The following is a 19,683-nucleotide window of genomic DNA, read 5'->3' on the forward strand; positions in this document are numbered from 1 at the left end:
GAACCCTGGGCAATTACCTTGGATTTAATTGTAACACCCCTTCCATTGCCCCCTGCTGAGATCAGCAAACTCAGTACACACTGAGGATTGAACCTATGCATTCCTGCTGTGTGTGGATCAGAGATGGTGACTCTATCTCCAAACCACCAGGTAAGCCTGAAAATATTTAATGCAATAAATGGTTTACTTTTCACGGTTAAAAAAACATGAGACCATAAGAAAAGTCAAGGATGGAAAAAGACCAAAATGTCCTTCTGTAAAAATTGATAAAGATGGGTTTTATCTCATGAGCTGAACAATATAGCTGTGTACAATATTTATTAATCATCTCAGTAAGTGGATTGCAAGTGTTGTGTCTAAGTTTGCAGATAACATCAAATTTTGTGGGAGACCTGGATATTTCAGAGAAATGTTATTCACAAAAATTGAGACTTTGGACAAAGTGATTTTTTTTTATTCAAGAACTTCTTTATTATTTTATTCTATATAATTTACAGAATACCTAGAAAATAATCATATTTCTCAGTTTCATAGCATTTCTTCATTTTGATAGTATCCATAAAACTTTGTAAGTTTGTCTAACCAGCACAAGGCAACCTCTTTTATAAATCAGGACCCCCAGTACAAACAGTACATTGTTCACAAAAACCTCAGAAACTAGCTCTTTGAATGAATCAAATCTAACAGTGTGCCTGATATTTCCTGGGTGCAATTATTAAATGTGGTTAATGCATATTTAAATGTGATGATGGGAATTGGCAGACTTCTTACAATTTGATTAGGTTGTCTCTGAAATTTGAAGGATACAAATCACACTGTGGAAACTATAGGGGTATTTTGCTTCTCTCTATAATAGGCAAGGGACTGGTTAGAATATTACTCAATGAAAGTGATGTATCAGTCTGAGACTCAGAATGCTCAATCTCCACCCGCCATTAACGTTGTGAGTACTACACTGAATCCTGTAACACAGTTTATCTACCTGAGTAACACTTCATCCAATGGTACAATTATTGACTTGGCAGGCTAACATGGTATCAGACTTGCAAACTAAAATAAAGATCTACCTGGGTGGTTATCAAGGAACTAAAGGAATTTTCACATGAAGTGTCTCCGTTTTTAACATCAAGTGACAAGACAAAGTCCCAAACACGGATATCTAAACTTAAAAGAGGAACAACCAGGATTGAGTCCATGCTGATGAAAGCACAACTAAGATGAGTTGAATGCATGATGAGAATGTCAGGCAGTAGACTCCCAGGGCTATACTGTTCTGTCCTGAGAGCTTAAGGATGGAAAATCGACTTTTGGTGGCCAAGAAAAAGTGTTTTAAAAACACCATAAATCAGAGTCTGAGGAGTTGTAAAAAGCAAATTGACTCCTGGGAAGTTATAGCTAAATGTACAGTTGGATGAAGAAGTATTGTCTATGATTCAGTTCAACTCAAAGAAACCAGAATTGTAGAAATCTCATAACAGCTCCGGAAAGGCAGACCGCAGTCAGAACATTGAGAAGCTGTGATGTGTGTTGGAGAACCTGTAGGTCACAGCTGGGTTTGGTGAGCCGCCACCACTGCAAAAGACCTAAGTCTAACACCTAGCCTGTCACGGTCGACACAATGAGATTGTCAGTACCATCCCATAAGCCCAGTCAATGGGTCAGCTCAGACCCAGCACTTTGTATGTTACAGGTCCAGTTTAGCATTCGAATGTTAAACAGAATTGAAGTAAGTGTTGTGCTAAGAGTTACAGTCACACTGCAACACCGTCTAAACAATGTTTGATGCAATCAACACAGCAAAAATGTTTTTGCCTATCAACCAACTGTACTGTTCAATTAAAAAGCTTTTAGCATTACAAACCTACATTTTGCTGCTTGTGTCTTTTCAGTCTGATATTTGGATCCCAAGTGCTTAAAATCCTTTCATTTGTAAGATAGCAAGGTTATGCAGTTTTCCCTATTGTTCTGTTTAATCTGCAGTAATACTTGGTATATTTACTTTGTCAGCTTACTTGGGGAGCTTAATTGTACAAAAATGTTCATGGCACAAACTTTTCTCTTAAGTAGTACCATGTCCTTTCTAATAGTTATGTTTCAACTTGCAATTCTATGTGGTACTGAACACAACAAAAGCATTCACCAGAATAACTGCATTCTATTACAGGGGAGTATTATTAAGACCGCCATAGCATGGGTCACTGGCACTTCTGAATCATCAGAACAAAATACTGTCCACATGCAGTTTAAGAAGATAAAATAAAGAATATACATCAGTAACTGTACTAATTTACACTTTCATCATATATTAACAATAATCGTTTATAAAAAAAAGAAAGGAAATATATTCCATCGTCTTTTAGTGCCTTTGCTATGTTCAGCTTCAATGGGATTATGTTTGAAAAGTGCCATTAATTCATACTTACATGTACAAAATTATGGTCATGAGTACTGAAATATAAAAGGCATAACAAAGGAAAATAATAATTAAACAATGTTTTGTATAGTTAAATATATACTATAATCTTCAATGCAGGTTGATCAGAATATTCCCATATATAAAACATTGTTGAGAATTTGGATTTCTGGCAGTCCAGAGGTGCAGAGTGCTGGCTCAGTCCCAGGCTCTATCTCTGTGCTTCCAGGAGCACAGTGCATGTCTGTCCACAGTCTAAGCAGTTCAAATTCTCTTATCTGCATTGAACCATCAAAAAGCCTCCTATCTGTTTTGGCACCACATCCGTATCAAATCGCAGGCGACAGCAGTGAGCAAAATGAAAGTGAAAATGTCCAGACTGTAAAAAAAAATCTTTAAAGATAGTCAGAATGGGGATGGCTGTCTTTCGACTGTTCGGAGTCAGTGATTGGGTTTAGGGTGGCTTGTAATATTAGAGCGGAATTTTTTTTTTGTAGAACAGAATTTTAGCAAAAGAATTTAACACCCATTTCTGTAACAGATAAGAATTGTTATAGGCATCCAGTCTTTGGCTGCCTGGGGTGCCCAATTCAATGCTCCATGCTAAAAGGTGGCCGTGTTCAAACTAAAAAGTTGCCCGCACATTAGGGCAGTGTTTTGTACAGCGTTTGCTTTCTACGGGTATTTATCTGATGGCTGTGTTGAGAGTTGGGTGTATTTCCTACTGACTGGGAGGCTGTGATTGTTTATCTTATCTCACTGCTTGCTCCAGTCATTCACATTTACTGATATACATTTGCACTGCTTGACTCGTTGGATTTTCTTATGTCTGAAGGGAGGCTGCAGGTCAGGGCAGTTCAGTTTGACAGTCAGGGTAGTAAATTTCTGCGGTTTACAGAAAGCGCAGGACTGGAAGGACTCCTGATCCCTTTTAACATGCCTGGGGATATAGAAGGAGTTGCACTGTCCATAGCAGAATCTGTTGATGACAGTTCGACTCACGCAGCCATCCTCGTTGATGGTCTGCCTAAGGGGCTGGGTTTTGCACCAGTCGCTCTTCAGGTACTTTCTCTCTGTCACCACTAGCGCCTCTTGGCTGGAGGCAAGCACGTCCTGCCTCCGATTTGTGCGTTTCTCCGAGCTGTTCGTGTTTCCCTTGTAAAGAGGTGGGATGGCTCCTTGAGGCCGATTTTTCTTCATCTCCACTGCTACCATTAACATCCCCACCAGGCAAAGAAGGATGACAAGTTTCTGATACATCCTGCAGGAAAAGAAACAGGGTCAACAGTGAAGTGAGATTCAATGACTTTTTATTCTCTGTTTTATTATCATTCCTTGTCTTTTGATGAAATGGATGTATTAATTTTCTCCAATTTAATATAAAATATAATCATTCCAATCAACCTGATGTAATGTCACTTGTTTCATGCTGTTATGGTCTTATGCAATATCAGTTCTTGGATTCACCGGTACGGAGTGAACACACATTTTGTTCAAGCTGAGGTTCCCCCATTCCAATTTCCAGGTGAATTCTCCTCTTCCCTTTCTTGGTGTTTCATGTCTAATCCACCATCCCTGGTTAGCCTCTTGTGCATCCCTCACTTCCTCGCCCCACCATTGGCGGATGTGCCTTCAGCCGCCGAGACCCTAAGTTCTGGAATTCCCTCCCCAAATCTCTTCACCTCTCTCGCCTCATTAAAGACGCTGCTTAAAACCTATCTCTTTGACCAAGCATTTGGTCACCTGTCCTAATATCTCCATCTTTGGCGCAGTGTCAATTTTTGTCTGATTACGCTCCTGTGAAGCGTCTTGGAACGTTATAGGCGTTATATAAATGCAAGTTGTTGTTGTTAAGAGGGTAGGTAAACGATCGGCTCCTGGAGTTCTCCCAATGCTGCTCTGCAACTGGCTGCTGTGAAGTCCATCTGATTTTTTTCTCCTGCCTTACCTCCCAAGAGGAAAAAGGCCTTACTTCCTCCTCATAACAGTACCACAACATGCGGAACATATCATATGGATGATTGTACTTCTGAATTCACAGGCTGTGCTACTATGCCAATTTGTTGTTCACAGACGGCGATGCCTGTTGTTATTTCAAACTGACAGTTACAAGCTGTATAAGCAATTCAGCAACAGGAATAACTGAACAGTTTCCTCACAACCAGGAGATGGCATATTTGAGTCCCCAGCCTGACTTTTGGGCCTACAGCATTCAATTGACAATTTATTAACTCTCAACCGTGCCACTAGATGGAGCACTGCACAGAGATGAGATTTCTCATCTTGGGAGGGAAAGTTGACATTGTTCCAATTATTCCATTTGGTATCCATCCTTGACTGATACAGAAATCTGTGGTGACGGGTGCCCTTAAAGGGAGAAAATCTTGGAAAGATCAAATGCTACTGAGCAATTTTGTAATTTGGTTCACATTTCTAAGGTATTGTCTGCTCCCTTTCCAGGTGTGAATTTATATACACTTTTAAAATATTAAAAGCTGTCTCCCTCGCCTTCTGTGGGCTCTTTAGCTACTGAGAATTAAACTCCATCATCTTCTGGTCAATCTGCAATTGATCACGTATCTCCTAATGGACCAAAAGATGCAAATTGAAAAAGGTACCTAAATGGTTGTTTGAAGCTGAATTTATGGCAGTTTTTTTTTTAGAAACATGGGTGAAGGGCCAAGACCTGTGGAGCAGGACCTGGCCAAAACTGAAAAGTTCAATGGCATCTGACCTGAATCCACCTCATTCCCGCCGAGCGGGTTAGGTTAAAATTGGGGCTTAAGAATTTATGCTTCAATTTTAAAGTCTTTACTGTGAAAGTATGAATTAATACATGTTAAAGAAATGGGTGCAATAGTTCAGAAAGTGTCTAAGTTAATAGACTGTGAACCACCACACTCTAAGAACGGATTTAAAAAGTCATTCATCTAATAGTTACACTGAATATTTTGGCTGGAATAGTCTTATCCTTTTAAGCTCTCTGTCCCATATCCCAGTACAACATTTCCTGGAATGCTAGTTGCAACCTTATTATTGACTGCTGGCCAGAATCATTGATTTTACTTAACCGTTTACTAACAGGCCCCTTAATAACAGCAGTGAAAGCCAGCAGGACCACATTATACAGACGGCTCCACACAGTGTACTCACACAAAGTTCTGGTTCTGGGCATGTGTTCTGCCGAGCTCTACTCACCGGTATCAGAATGTTAATGAAGCGTCAACTACCCTGAACTTTATTTTCATTTGAAGTACGGAAAGTTGGCTTCATGCCAGTTACACTGCACCATTTCCATCAGTTCACCCCACGGTAACTGTGATCCACAGCGTTAATATATCAAGTAATAGGGGACATCAACTCTGACAATAAAAGGCCAATGAAAAAGCTGAGAAAAAGATTAGGGTTTTGTGCATGTTGTCGCATACTCTTGGGGCTGACAGTATACAGTCCTTCAAGTTTGGACTGGTGGTTTAGGACATTGTTCAAACTCCTCAACAGGGCTGCAGCTCCCCTTTTTTACTAAATAGTCAAGAGTGTTAATCATAGGATTCACTAACTGTTTTCACATTATTCAAAGGTAAAGAGCTATTTGGATGAAATTCTTTTTAAACGCACACCATTGAGCTCAGTGTTGTTATTAAATTATGATTTTGGATGTTTTTGTTAGTTTAACAATATTTTAAAATTAGTTTTCAGTGATCGATTCTAATGACTTTGCAATAGCAGAGACAAGGAATTAAGTTCATGAAGAGGTCTTAACTCCAAACACATCTTATTTATCATTGACTCAAGGCATTAAGGTTAGTTCTTACCGTTTCACCTATGTGTTTTGATATGAATATGATGTATTTTTAGGGCTGTGTGACAGCGCACAAAGTAACAAATGGTGCAGGTTCACACCTCTTCGTGGTGAGCTTCCAATCTCAGATAATGCTGTTGTAGGAAAATGACAGGTGACACCAGGGCATAACCCTATACGTAGGCCTCAAGACTGCCGATGCATGCAGTCAAGTAACCCAATATGGGTAGCAGTGGCTGAGACTGAAGAGCAGATCTCATGCTTACCTTCTCAACCAGGGTCTAGTGTGTGCTTCAGGGGTACAAGAACTGAAAGTTTTTAGCTCCTTCACTGGTTCATAGTTCAGCTCATTGGTAGCACTATCGTTGACAGGGAGGTGTTTGTTTTCAGTGTGTGATTTTCTATGGGATGTGGTTGAAGGTAAGATAGTTGGAAAGTGTTTAAATAGTGATGACATTCTGTTATATCATGGAAATAGTTCCATGACGATCATATATTGTGGGTGCTAGCTCATGAGGTGAACCCTACAGTCCACATTATAATGAACTGAAGAGATTGTCACCAAATCTGACATTGTGCTGCTGAATTTCTAGTGCTGCTATTTGGACCAAAATAGTCTGGATCATCAAGTTATCTACATATGTGGAATTTGATCCCAGATTTCTTCTATAATTTTGCTAACCATGCATCTTGTACAAGAAGTTTAGTTGTAGTGAATGTGCTTCCTCTGTCCTTGGCTTCAGTTGCCTCGTAAAAAACTCTCTCTCTAATCATGCATTCAGTCCCCTTTACTTCCTGCTTGGTGTCTACTTTTCCTTTCTGCAAGGCAGTCAGAGAAGTTCTTTTATGTGAAGAGTGCTTGATAAATGTAAGTTGTTATTGATGTGTAATACCTTCCGTTCTACCGACTATCAGATGATTGGTATTTTTTCATTCTTTTTCTGAACCAAACAGGTCCCTTCATAAGTTGCATCTGTGTAACTGATATTAAGAGGGTCAGACTCAAAGTGCTGTATGATATTTAGAACTGTGGACAGCAATGATGTATATCAAAGTTGACAGAACATGCATTAGGTTATGAAAGATCTCTGGGCTCACCCTCTGAAACCACAGTACAATTTCCGACAGTCTTACTCTCCACCCAGCAACCACCAGGATCAGGTTCATGAGAAATCTTTTCCCGTTACAGTTGCTTCTGATTGCACACTATTATTAATACTACCTCTTATCTTCCTTACTATGTATATTTATAATAAAGGCCAGAAAAATCTAAAGCTAGTTTCTTTGCAGGTTTGGGGAGATATAAAACATAACACTTTGTCAACACCTCAGGAATTGCTTTTATTATGAGGTCGAAGAGCCTTTATGTGTGTGTGTGTACACATGCATGTGTGTTTGTGTGTGTGTACACATGCATGTGTGTTTGTACACAATCTGACGCTGGCTGTAGGAAATCATTCAGATTTGCATATTGGAATTCTGTCTGTGTATCATTACTAAAGAGGTGATTTTACACAAGCTGCTGTGGTCTTACTTTCCTGCATACATTCAGTTGGCTATGATCTTCCACCAAGTATTTAATGGACTCCATTAGGCTAGGGGGGTTTGCTAATTTCTAATTTAAAATACTTTTGATGTACTTCATAGACAATCACAGCATGAAATCAACCCCAATCCTGTTGGGTTTATTGCACACTTGTATCAGATTTGCACTTTGAGTTGGTCCAAGACCATTTCTCACAGACTCCTAACTTTCAGTTGGTGCTGTGTGTGGTGAGACTGGCCCACATGTGATTGACTTTCACACAGCCTCCTATGCATGCTACAGTCTCTGTTCCTCACAGAACCATGTCGGAGGATGTTGCACACTAAGCCATAGTTCTATCTGAGAATACCTGAGAAATACATCTGTAGTGATGATTGTTGTTTGCGATTCTCCCTACTCTCTGATCATTAGTGCTGTTCATCCCCTCACAACCCACCTTCAGCTGGATGTCAGTATTGGCAGAGACACAGATCCAGCTGTGATCAATGAAATTCCACAAATGTGCAATTCAGGTAAAACTGGTTGGGTACCACTATGTTCTCATGAGACACAAACACCCTCTCCCACTTTTATGGGCACATCACTCCATGCAGCAACCCATCTGAAAACTATTCATAAAAGAAACTCCCACAATGAAGGCAAATGCAAGTGTGAGTGACGGGTAGCCCTGGAACTTAGACTCATTTAGGAGTCATGGGTGGTACCACTCGAGTTATTGAGCCACCTGTAAATCAATGTTGTGTTAACACCTGGAACTGCTTGGTAGCAATATAACTGCACCTATGGTACATTGAGTATTGGGATATTATACGTGTATCTTGTCTCGACCTTTGAAAACTTTGAGGAGGAAGTCGGCCACTCGGACTTGCAAGTCAACTGGATGAAAATAAAAGTCCAGTCATTCAATGACTTTCTCCCATGTCCGTGTAACCTAGAGATTTCAGGCGACACTGTGAAATGTGTGGAACAGTTTACATATCTTGGATCAGTGATCCACGAGTCATGTCAAAGAACTCCAGAAATACAACGCAGAATTGCATTGATGTGCCAGGCGGTAATGGGCCTAGGCAAGAACATAAGGTCATTGCATCTCCCACTCCCAACAACTGTATATTGCTTACATTACATCAGAAACTTGGGTTGTCTCGCAAGCAGACCGGGCAAAAACTGAAGCAGCAGACTAATGGCATCTTTACTGCATCTTCTGCAATCGGCAGTGTGAACGTTCCAGGTTAGAAGGATGCCTGTCCAACCTCCCCTAAGTGTCATAATTACAAAAGGCATTTATCGCTGTTGGGCATGTGGCCAAGCTCAACTGGTCACATGACACCTCCAGGACTCTCAGAATCTGTCCTCCAAAGACGTGGAAACACCTCTCTGGAAGGCCACGAAGCATCTGGCTTTTGACTGATACAGCTGACCTCAGATGCCAGAATATAGGGATCTTCTCCGCGATGAGGAGAGCCGAGGCCCATGAGAGATGGAGACATCTAATTCACCAAGCAACGCACTTAAGGAGCATGCTATAATGATGATGATGGGTATGGTTATACAGAGCTAGCATTCTAGAGATCGAGTTCACCTTGGCAACTTGTGAAATTGACTTCTGATAATTTGTTGGTTAGCACCAGAAAAAAAATGTTCATGAAAGCTGTCAGTTTGCTGTAAGAGCCCAATTTACTAATGTCCTTCAGGGAAGGGAACCTGTCACCCCTACCTGGTATAGTCTACACGTGCCTCTAATCTACACTATGTGATTAATCCTTATGGTGGACCACATTCTAAAGATCGCACACAGTCCAGGCTATTAATACTTTATGGGTAGTATCAAGTGGTCTACCCTTTAACTGTTCCACATTCACTCATTCCATTTGACCCCTTTACAGCCTTTTTATATACAGTGGGTTGCAGACTATACATTGCATCCCAGCATTGCTCAGGTATAATTTGATTCTTTATATACTGCAGCTCTGCTGATTTCAAGCTGATAGCTCCACAGTCAACAACAGCAGCAATAACAACTTGCATTTATATAGGCACTTCACTGACGTGTAATCAGACAAAAATGAATGTCAAGGCAAAGAAGATATTAGGTGGGATAACCAAAAGCTTGGTCAAAGAGGTGAGTTTTAAGGAGATCCTTAAAGAATGAGAAGGTGGTGGAGAGACAGGAGGGAATTCAAGAACATGAGGCCTAGAAGGCTGAAGGCACAGGGCCAATGGTGGGGCGACAGGAGGGTTGATGCACAAGAGGCCAGAATTGGAGGAACGGAGAGTTTTGGGGCAGTAAGATCGGAGGTGGTTACAGAGATAAGGAGGGGCAAGGTCATGAAGGGATTTAAACATAAGGCTGAGAATCTTAAATTGGCGGTGTTGGGGAATGTAGGTCAGCGAAGACGGGTTGGTGGGTGAGCAGGACATGATGCGAGATAGAATAGGGGCAGCAGACTATTGGTTGAGCTGAAGTTTACAGGGGGTGAAGGATGGGAGGCTGGAGAGCATTGGAATAGTTAAGTCTGGGCATGAAAAAGGGATGAATGAGAGTTTCAATAGTAGATGGGCTGAAGCAGTGGCAGAGGCAGGTAATATTATGGAGGTGGAAGTAGGCAGTCTTTGAGATGGAGAGGATATGGGGTCAGAAGCTCAGCTCAGAGTTTAATAGGACGCAGAGGTTGCGAGCAGTCTAGTTCAGCCTGAGACAATGGCGAAGGAGGGAGCTGGAATCAATGGTGATCATACAGATTTTGTGGCAGGGCCCGAAGACAATGACTTCAGTTTTCCCAATGTTTAACTAGAGGAAATTGCAGTTCACGAAGACTGAATATCAGACATAAGTCTGACAACGTAGAGGTAGTGGTGGGTCGAGAGAGGTGGTAGAGCTGGGTGTCGTCAGCACAAGTGTGGAAGCTGACCCCATGTCGACAGATGATGTCACCAAGGGGCAGCATGTACAGGACCAAGAATAGATCCTTGAGGACTACAGAGGCAATGATGTGGGGGTGGGAAGATCAGCTACTGTTGGCTACCGTCAGATGGATAAGAGTGGAACCAAACTCGGGCAGTGTCGCCGAGCTGCAAAGTGGGGGAAGAAAACATTCAAAAACAGAATGTTTCTTAAGGAAAGATTTCACCATCTTCCCCATTCCAGATTTGATTGTGGAAGGGGAGGGGAAATTGTGCTCCCTTCTTTGGTTGTTAAAAAGCAACAAGGCTGCTACAGGTACTTTCCGTTGTGCGTTAACGCACATTTACAAACAATGCGTGTGCGAATTCGTTAAAAACTAACGCACATAGGAAAATATCGGGGAGGGGGGTGTTTTCTAAGATTTGTTTTAGACAGGCTACCCGTGAACAACATTAAAAGTAACCAATCTTTACAGCGGTGGGAGGCAATGCACGGCGTGGGATCTGGGGACTGGGGACAGTTCTAGTGTCCCCTTTATAACCGGCAGGAGCTGCAGAGGGTTGAAGCTGGCGATCTCCACAGCCAGTGTGTGCTGTGGTGCTGAGCTTCAGTTATTCACACGCTGTACGGAGTCTGCAGATAGAGGGAGCTCAGTCATTCACTGGCCCATTCAGGACTGTATCAGGGGCTAACTACATTCTGGAACTGGAGTAAATATTTCGGCGTAGATAGGTGGTCATCCCTGATCAGAGGGACTAACCGAATCTTTCGGGTACCCGCGTCAGGTTTAGTTCACCCTAAATGGAAATTTTAAATCTATTTTCTTTCATCAATACTGAGACTGTTCAATGTCATCTCTCCAAACTCTTGATTGCACTTAGTGTCATTTAGACAACCCGATCGTTGTTGTAGATAATCCTGATTTGTTTCCAATCACTAACACCCATCTGGATTTCCCCCCAAAAGAGTTATAACAGCTAAATATAAATTGGCTGATGCTGCGATTAAGTCCCTTATTGGTGGTGGGATGGTAGGAAGACACGGTGGGAAGTCCCACTGCAACCAGTGGGTCCATTCAAGCCAGCCCAGCCCAGGAGAGCAGAGTCGGGATGAGGGATGTCCCTCGTGAGGAAAACATTTGTCAATATTTAAACGCAATGGTCAGGACAAAGTTCTGAGCCCCCCTGAGCTCTCACTCTATCTGATAACTTCTCACTGTCATGTCTTCTAAGAGCCAAGGACAGATTTTAAAAAGTGTGTGCGTGTCTGTGGATGGGAGTGGGAAGCTGAATAGATGCCCATTCGAACATTGATATATGTCGGTCTGTTTGGCATAAAGATAGTCAAGAGACGGAGACGGCAGACTGGAGCCCTGTTCGCGGTGCCAATAGTTCAGTGAGGCAAAACAGCACTGTCAACAGATCTGTTACCGAGGAGACCTGAGAAACATTGCACTTTACTGAGATCTCTTCACCCACTGGAAAATCTCATTAAAATGTCACTCAATGAAAGAAAATGATGGAATATGATATGAAACGTGGCTTCGGCCCGGTGCGAACTGGTTAAGTTAAAACTAGGCGGGGAGATGTCAGCAGGTCCTCACTGCTTTTGTCGGACTCCGGGATTTTCGAGGTCAGTGTTTTAACCTCTGACTAAACTCGCTGAAGGTTTTACCGACATTCCGTTCCCTTTTGACCAAAGCCTGGTGGTTATAAAGGGAATGGGTCGCAGGAGTACGTGGAGTGAGGTTTTGGTACACAAAGGCTATTCTCCAGCATCTTCTCTCCACGGTCCTATTTTCTCCTCCCGTTTTTGGTTTCTCTCTGTGCTCAGCACAATATCTGACGTGAGACGGAAGGAGTGACTCTGAAACCAGCTGCAAAGAGGTGGCCCAGTGCAGCGCCAGGTGAATCTTTCTCTATTTGTCCCCTTATCCTTTGGTCTAACTTAGCATTATTGAGATAAGGAACTCGCCGTATGGACTACAATCCCCACCTGTCCCAGCACTGCGGCGCAATATATTGGTACTTTTAACACCACCTCATGGCCATGTCAGATGTTACCTTCAATCTGTGGCCCTCGTTGTCCATTCAAATACATACAGAGCAGTGGGTTGTCCACTTGTACTGGAGACCATGGGCAGGGGTGGGTGATGAGCGGAGAGACTTCATCATTGGTAGGGAAAGCGAGATGGCTCCTCGTCCCCTAGCGGTCTGCGCTAGTTATGTTAGCAAGTTGCATGCCTTCTATCCAATTTTGTGTGTGTGGATGTGTGTGTGTGTGTGTGGGAGGGAGGGAGGGAGGCATTACAAAAGAAGGGGGGAAAAGTACTGCAGCAACCTGATTGGAACATCAGTTACACAAAGGGGAAAATTCACCGCAGATCTGTTAATATCACTTTTGATCATTTCATTCTCCTTTCAAACTTACTTTTCTCTGCGTCGCTTTCCCGGTGGAATAGCGGCGCGTTAATGTTAGTTTTTTGTGAAGATTGACCGAGGCTGTGACAGACCCGCGCCCCAAACATGCTGTCGGGAATGATCATCATTTGTCAATAAAACCAGTGCATTTGAAAGGTGGGCGAGTGTTTCCAAAAGTATGTTTTTCTAGTCGCTGAGACACAGGGAGCCCAGACCGCCCTGGGTCTCTGTCCTCGGGAGAGACACAGGAACACAGACTCCCATCGCACAGGGGATTCGGTCCAAAATAACTGTTCATTTAATCGGTGCTACCCGTTTAACTTTGCAAATGCAGCATCATTCGCGCGTGTTTTATTTGTTTTGTTCTAACATAGCTGACAACCGGTGTCAGAAATTAAAGGTCCAGTTTCTATTTTTTTTGGCTTGTCAGAAAAATCCCTTTCTATTCCCACCTGGATACTTAGAGAATTCCATCATTGTCCCTGCGGAGCGTCACACGGATCGGTAACTCTGGATGACACTGTGTTATTCAGGATTGCCACCAACGACTGATAAAAAGATTTATAGGATGTGGAGACCGCTGTGAATTAACCAATGCCCACTACTGACACCTGGCCCGTAAAAACTTTATCCAGCTTCTCTCGACTTAAACCACTTGGGGTCTGTAATTTACTGATCGGATTTCACGTTAATAAGATGCTACTTGAGAGACGCGAGAACGAGCGACTCTACGTACGGCACGCGTTAGAAGTGGAAGATTTATAAACTCTGTACGCGGTGAAACGGAACCGCTTCTATAAGGTCACCAGTTAGTGGTTACCTCCCAGCTCCAGTCCATAAACGGCCGCTGGGTCCATCCATAGCGCTTCAAGTGTTACAAATTTGTAAATACACTCGGGGAAAATAAACAAGGTCATTGTAGAAACTGTAAAACGATTCGTCTTCAGTAAAGTATAGCAAAGTCCCATGACTAGACGTCATGCTTAAAGTACTATTCTACTGAATACGTTCCAGTCTGTAACATTCATCAATGAGCGGTATCAGATCATAGGTCTGATTTGATATTGCAGATTTTTGATGGTACATTGGAAAGGTCCATCTCCCTTGTCAATTTTTTAACTGTTCTTACCTGCAGAGCAGAGGTGCTGGCCCGTGGCTGGGTTGATGTCGACCGTCTGGGATGTTGATCTGCTGTGAGGGTTGTCAGGAGTGAGCTGCCCTGTCGTCTGGAGGGCTGAGTCCCATATACACAAGTTGAGGTGAGGAGAGCTTCAGACTGGGCTGGTTGTACAGCCAGCGCCGTTCAGTCTCACTTCTGGCTGATCAGAGACTCTGCATGTGGATGTTATCAGAATGTGGGGCTCGGATTGGCTGTGATCAAACACTCAGCCAAAAAAAACACATCACACGCTCCTCTGACTAATATTACACAAGCAACAGCCCACGAGTGGCGCGGAGGGAAACTCCTTCACCTCCGTCTGCGGGGCACAACTAACCCGGGGGGATTCAGAGTGGCACACTCATAGAATGATACCCGCGGTAGGATGGCACAGAAGCTCAGAATGCCACCGCATCTGTTAAAAAATGGACACAAATGTCTTAGACTGGCACACACCAGATTCACAATGGCACTGAATGACACCAGTCAGGACACAGACTTTGTTATAATAAACTCTAACTGGACACAGGCTCGGAGGGGCACAGTCTCGGGATTGCATGTTCGCTGGGAATGGCAAAAGTTCTCCAAAATGGAACAAAATAAGTTCACATATTTATCTGAATGGCACACAGTTCTCGAAAGGAGCGCGAAGTCTGATTGACACACTAAAGAAAGGCACAATTTTTGACCGTAACCTCGGTAGCACGTCCTCAAAGTGGAAAATGTTTCTCTGGTCAAATTTTGTGATCAAGGCAAGGGATATTAGTGGAATAGACTTACTTTCCCTTTCAGTGTCACCATCAAGCACATCACATAACTAAACTAACTGCAGGGTATCACTCCCTCTATGAGGTTGCCCTCCGAAATATGACTTAACCTCAAGCTCAAAATCAGCCCACATCCATTAGGAAGTAGGGTGAGACTGGACAAACGCAATTCATCTCGGGCCAGCGTCTGGGGCTACACTTTCATATCACATCATTGTTGACTGGATAATGGATTTGGACAAATGTCTGAGATCCACTGTGCCACCCAGTGACCCAGAACGGTCTCTCCGAATCGCACAGGCTCCAAGCTGGCGCACATTGCCAAGATGGCACAGGATGGCAGAACTCCAAAAAAGGGCCCCAGACTCGGTGGGGCGGACTTAAGTTGGCACAGAGGCCGCGCCAAGCACTCACGCAACCAGTTACACCGCTGTATTCTTTTTAAACGATTTGTTTACGCACGATGGATATTCTGTGAAGCATATTTGGACTGAACTATTGCAATGCTGGATCCAAATGGGTGCATGTTTACAATTAACTGTACATCACTATAAATCACCTGGATATTGAGGAGTTTGGGGTTTGTTTTGATACCTTATTGGGCGCAGGCTTCAGACGCCAACCAGAACTGGTGTATTTATTTATTGTCCTACTTATCTAAAACGTAGGAAAACGATCACTTTTTAAGTCTCAGAATGAGCACGTGTCTGCTTCATGTTTGTTTGAAGATTACTTTTTTAATGTGATGTATTAAAAATGAACGAATGTCATCTGTCTATCACTGAAATATGCTTGTCTTATGATTGCATTTTTATAAAAGTATTCTTCTAACGATTTTTACATATAGACAGTTTGATTTATCTAACATTCATGTCATGTCCCAGTATAAGTGCCCAAGTGTTTAACACATCTTTCAACAAAAGGATAGAGAGAGAAACCCGGCCATATTTTAGATATGGATCCTGCATCTTATCAACGGCAACACTGCTGAAACTTGGACAAGCTACTGGCGTGGAACTAATTCCTTAAACTGCAAAAGCATTCCTCTAAATGTGAGGCAAAGAAAAAAAATAAACGAAGACCTTTCACTAGAATTGGTGCAGAAATGTGTTCAACGCGATGACTTTCTGTCCAATTGCCCGCTTGTCATCTTTGACGTTTTGCTTTGTAGATTCCGATCCCTGGAGCAGGGACTCTGCTCAAGGAGCTGCCTTTCAGTGAGCTGCAATTTGCTGTTTTCCCTGCCCGACAAATAGCCGACTCACTTACACGAAATGCTGACAGAACCCAGGTCTGATCTATGCACTTACAACACTCTTTAATAACCAAGTCCTACTTTGTCAGTACTGGTACAAGCGGTCCGAGGCGTATGCATGTCAGGTTCAAAACCATTTTTGGAGGGTTGAATGTAAAGGTGGAAATGTGATCACTTTTGTTAACTCCCAGAACACACGTGTATCTGGTTCACGTCTATATGAAGAGTACTTGTTAAAGTGCTGCATTCAAAATGAATCAATGTCAGTTGTCTATCAGTGTGATCTGACAAGGTCCCAGGAGGACAGAAGTTCACCTCTTAGAATTGTCTTTGTGATTTCTGCTTATCACTCTGATTTATATATGGTCACTTTCTCCCCCACCATGTCTGTTCTCGATGTGACCCCGCTCTTCTCCCTGGCCGCTCTCACCGACAGGACTTCCTCTTAGTACTGTTTTCTTCTATATGACAGTTCCCTTCCATATGGCTACCCTCTCCTACTGCTCAGTCCTATGTAAATATTGTCATATATAAGTGCTCTCTCCGGTATGACTGCTCCTTCCTTCTGTATGACTGCTTACACCTATATAACTCTTCCCTCCTATATAACTGCTCTCTCTTTCAGAGAATATGTTCTCCCCTATGTGACTGCATCCTGAAGGTAACAGGACAGGTGGATAAGGTGGTTAAGAAGGCATACAGGATACTTTCCTTTATTAGCCAAGGCATAGAATATTAGAGCAGGGACGCTATGCTAGAACTGTATAAAACATTAGTTAGGCCATAGCTTGAGTACTGCATACAGTTCTGGACACCACATTACAGGAAAGATGTGACTGCACTAGAGAGGGTGCAGAGGAGATTTACGAGGCTGTTGGAGAATTTTAGCTATGAGCAAAGGGTGGATAGGCTGGGGGTCTTTTCTTTGTAACGGATGAGGCTGAGGGGTAATTTAATTGAGGTGTATAAAATTGTGAGGGGCCTAGATAGAGTGAACAGGAAGGATCTATTTCCCTTAGCAGAGAGGTCAGTAACCAGGAGGCACAGATTTAAAGTAATTGGTAGAAGGATTAGAGGGGAGCCGAGGAAAATATTTTTCACTCAGAGGGTGGTAGGGGTCTGGAACTCACTACTTGAAAGGGTGGTAGAGGCAGAAACCCTCAACACATCTAAAAAGTACTTGGATATGCACTTGAAGTACCGTAACCTACAAGTCTACAGACCAAATGCTGGGAAGTGGGATTAGGCTGAGTAGCTCTTTTCGACTGGCAAAAACATGATGGGCCAAATGGCCTCCTTCCATGCCGTAAATTTTTCTATGTTTCTATGTCTTCCTGTATGACTGATTTTTCCACCTATGTGACTGTTCTCTCCTTCTACATCGACATAACTGTTTTCTCCTAAAAGGTTGTGCTCCTCATCTGTATGACTGTTCGCTTCAACTATATAAATGATATCTCCAATGTAACTGCTCTCTCCTATATGATTGCTTTCTCCTACATGACCATGACTGCTCCACCCTGTATAACTGTCCTTTCCTTCTGTATAACTCCTTCCTCCTATATAACTGTTCTCTCCTTCAATGTGATTGTTCTCCCCTATATGACTGCTCCCTTCTATGTGAATGCTCTCCTATATGGCTGCTCTCTTCAGCTATTTGACTGTTCCTCCTATTTGGCAGTTCTCTTTCTATATGGTTGCTCTCTCCTATATGATTGTTCACCCCTATATGACTGCTCACTTCTATATGACTGCTCTCTCCTATATAGCTGCACTCTTCAATCCAAATGATTATTCCCTAATATTTGGCATTTCTCTCTATATGTTTGTTCTCTCCTATATGTGGAGATGCCGGTGATGGACTGGGGTTGACAAATGTAAGGAATCTTACTACACCAGGTTATAGTCCAACAGTTTTATTTGAAAATCACAAGCTTTCGGAGGCTTTCTCCTTCATCAGGTGAGTGTCGAGACTCATTGAAAATTCTCTCCTATATGACTGCTCCTTTCTATGACTGCTCCTTTCTATGACTTTTCCCTCCAATAATGTTGCTTTCTGCTATGTGGCTGCTCTTTTATTTGCCAATATGAATTCCCCTCCTAGGTGATTGCTGTTTCCTTAAGTGTCATTGCTTTCTGCTATGTGACTGCTCTCTTCCAGATGACTGCTCTCTCCCAAATGAATCATCATTTCTACATGACTGCTCTCTCCTGTCTAGTTACTCTCTCCTGTATGACTGCTCTCCCCTGTCCAGTTACTCTCTCCTGAATGACTGCTCTCTCCTTTCTAGTTACTCTCTCCTGTATGACCGCTCTCTCCCATCTAGTTACTCTCTCCTGTATGACTGCTCTCTCCCATCTAGTTACTCTCTCCTTTATGACCGCTCTCTCCCATCTATTTACTCTCTCCTGTATGACTGCTCTCTCCCATCTAGTTACTCTTTCCTGTATGACTTCTCTCTCCCATCTAGTTACTCTCTCCTGTATGACTGCTCTCTCCCATCTAGTTACTCTCTCCTGCATGACTGCTCTCTCCCATCTAGTTTACTCTCTCCTGTATGACTGCTCTCTCCCATCTAGTTACTCTCTCCTGTATGACTTCTCTCTCACATCTAGTTTACTCTCTCCTGTATGACTGCTCTCTCCCATCTAGTTTACTCTCTCCTGTATGACTGCTCTCTCCTATCTAGTTACTCTCTCCTGTATGACTTCTCTCTCACATCTAGTTTACTCTCTCCTGTATGACTGCTCTCTCCTATCTAGTTACTCTCTCCTGTATGACTTCTCTCTCACATCTAGTTTACTCTCTCCTGTATGACTGCTCTCTCCCATCTAGTTACTCTCTCCTGAATGACTGCTCTCTCCCATCTATTTACTCTCTCCTGTATGACTGCTCTCCCCTGTCCAGTTACTCTCTCCTGAATGACTGCTCTCTCCTTTCTAGTTACTCTCTCCTGTATGACCGCTCTCTCCCATCTAGTTACTCTCTCCTGTATGACTGCTCTCTCCTATCTAGTTACTCTTTCCTGTATGACTGCTCTATCTCATCTAGTTACTCTCTCCTGAATGACTTCTCTCTCCCATCTAGTTACTCTCTCCTGTATGACTGCTCTCTCCCATCTAGTTACTCTTTCCTGTATGACTTCTCTCTCCCATCTAGTTACTCTCTCCTGTATGACTGCTCTCTCCTATCTAGTTACTCTTTCCTGTATGACTGCTCTATCTCATCTAGTTACTCTCTCCTGAATGACTTCTCTCTCCCATCTAGTTACTCTCTCCTGTATGACTGCTCTCTCCCATCTAGTTACTCTTTCCTGTATGACTTCTCTCTCCCATCTAGTTACTCTCTCCTGTATGACTGCTCTCTCCCATCTAGTTACTCTCTCCTGTATGACTGCTCTCTCCCATCTAGTTTA

At 42.8% G+C, this 19,683-nt stretch overlaps 1 protein-coding gene across 1 annotated transcript; it reads right to left on the reverse strand.

Annotated features, from left to right (window-relative positions):
• Positions 1-462: 462 nt before the first annotated feature.
• grem2b (gremlin 2, DAN family BMP antagonist b) lies at positions 463-14,427 on the reverse strand. Its single transcript, XM_067988725.1, has 2 exons — positions 14,216-14,427; positions 463-3,674 (listed from the first exon to the last, which is right to left on the reverse strand). Exon 2 carries the CDS (start codon positions 3,671-3,673, stop codon positions 3,170-3,172), a length of 504 nt encoding a protein of 167 aa, XP_067844826.1. The 5' UTR covers position 3,674; positions 14,216-14,427; the 3' UTR covers positions 463-3,169.
• Between the last annotated feature and the right edge of the window lie 5,256 nt (positions 14,428-19,683).

The sequence above is a fragment of the Heptranchias perlo genome, chromosome 8 (genome assembly GCF_035084215.1).
Source record: "Heptranchias perlo isolate sHepPer1 chromosome 8, sHepPer1.hap1, whole genome shotgun sequence".
NCBI classification, from domain to species: domain Eukaryota; kingdom Metazoa; phylum Chordata; class Chondrichthyes; order Hexanchiformes; family Hexanchidae; genus Heptranchias; species Heptranchias perlo.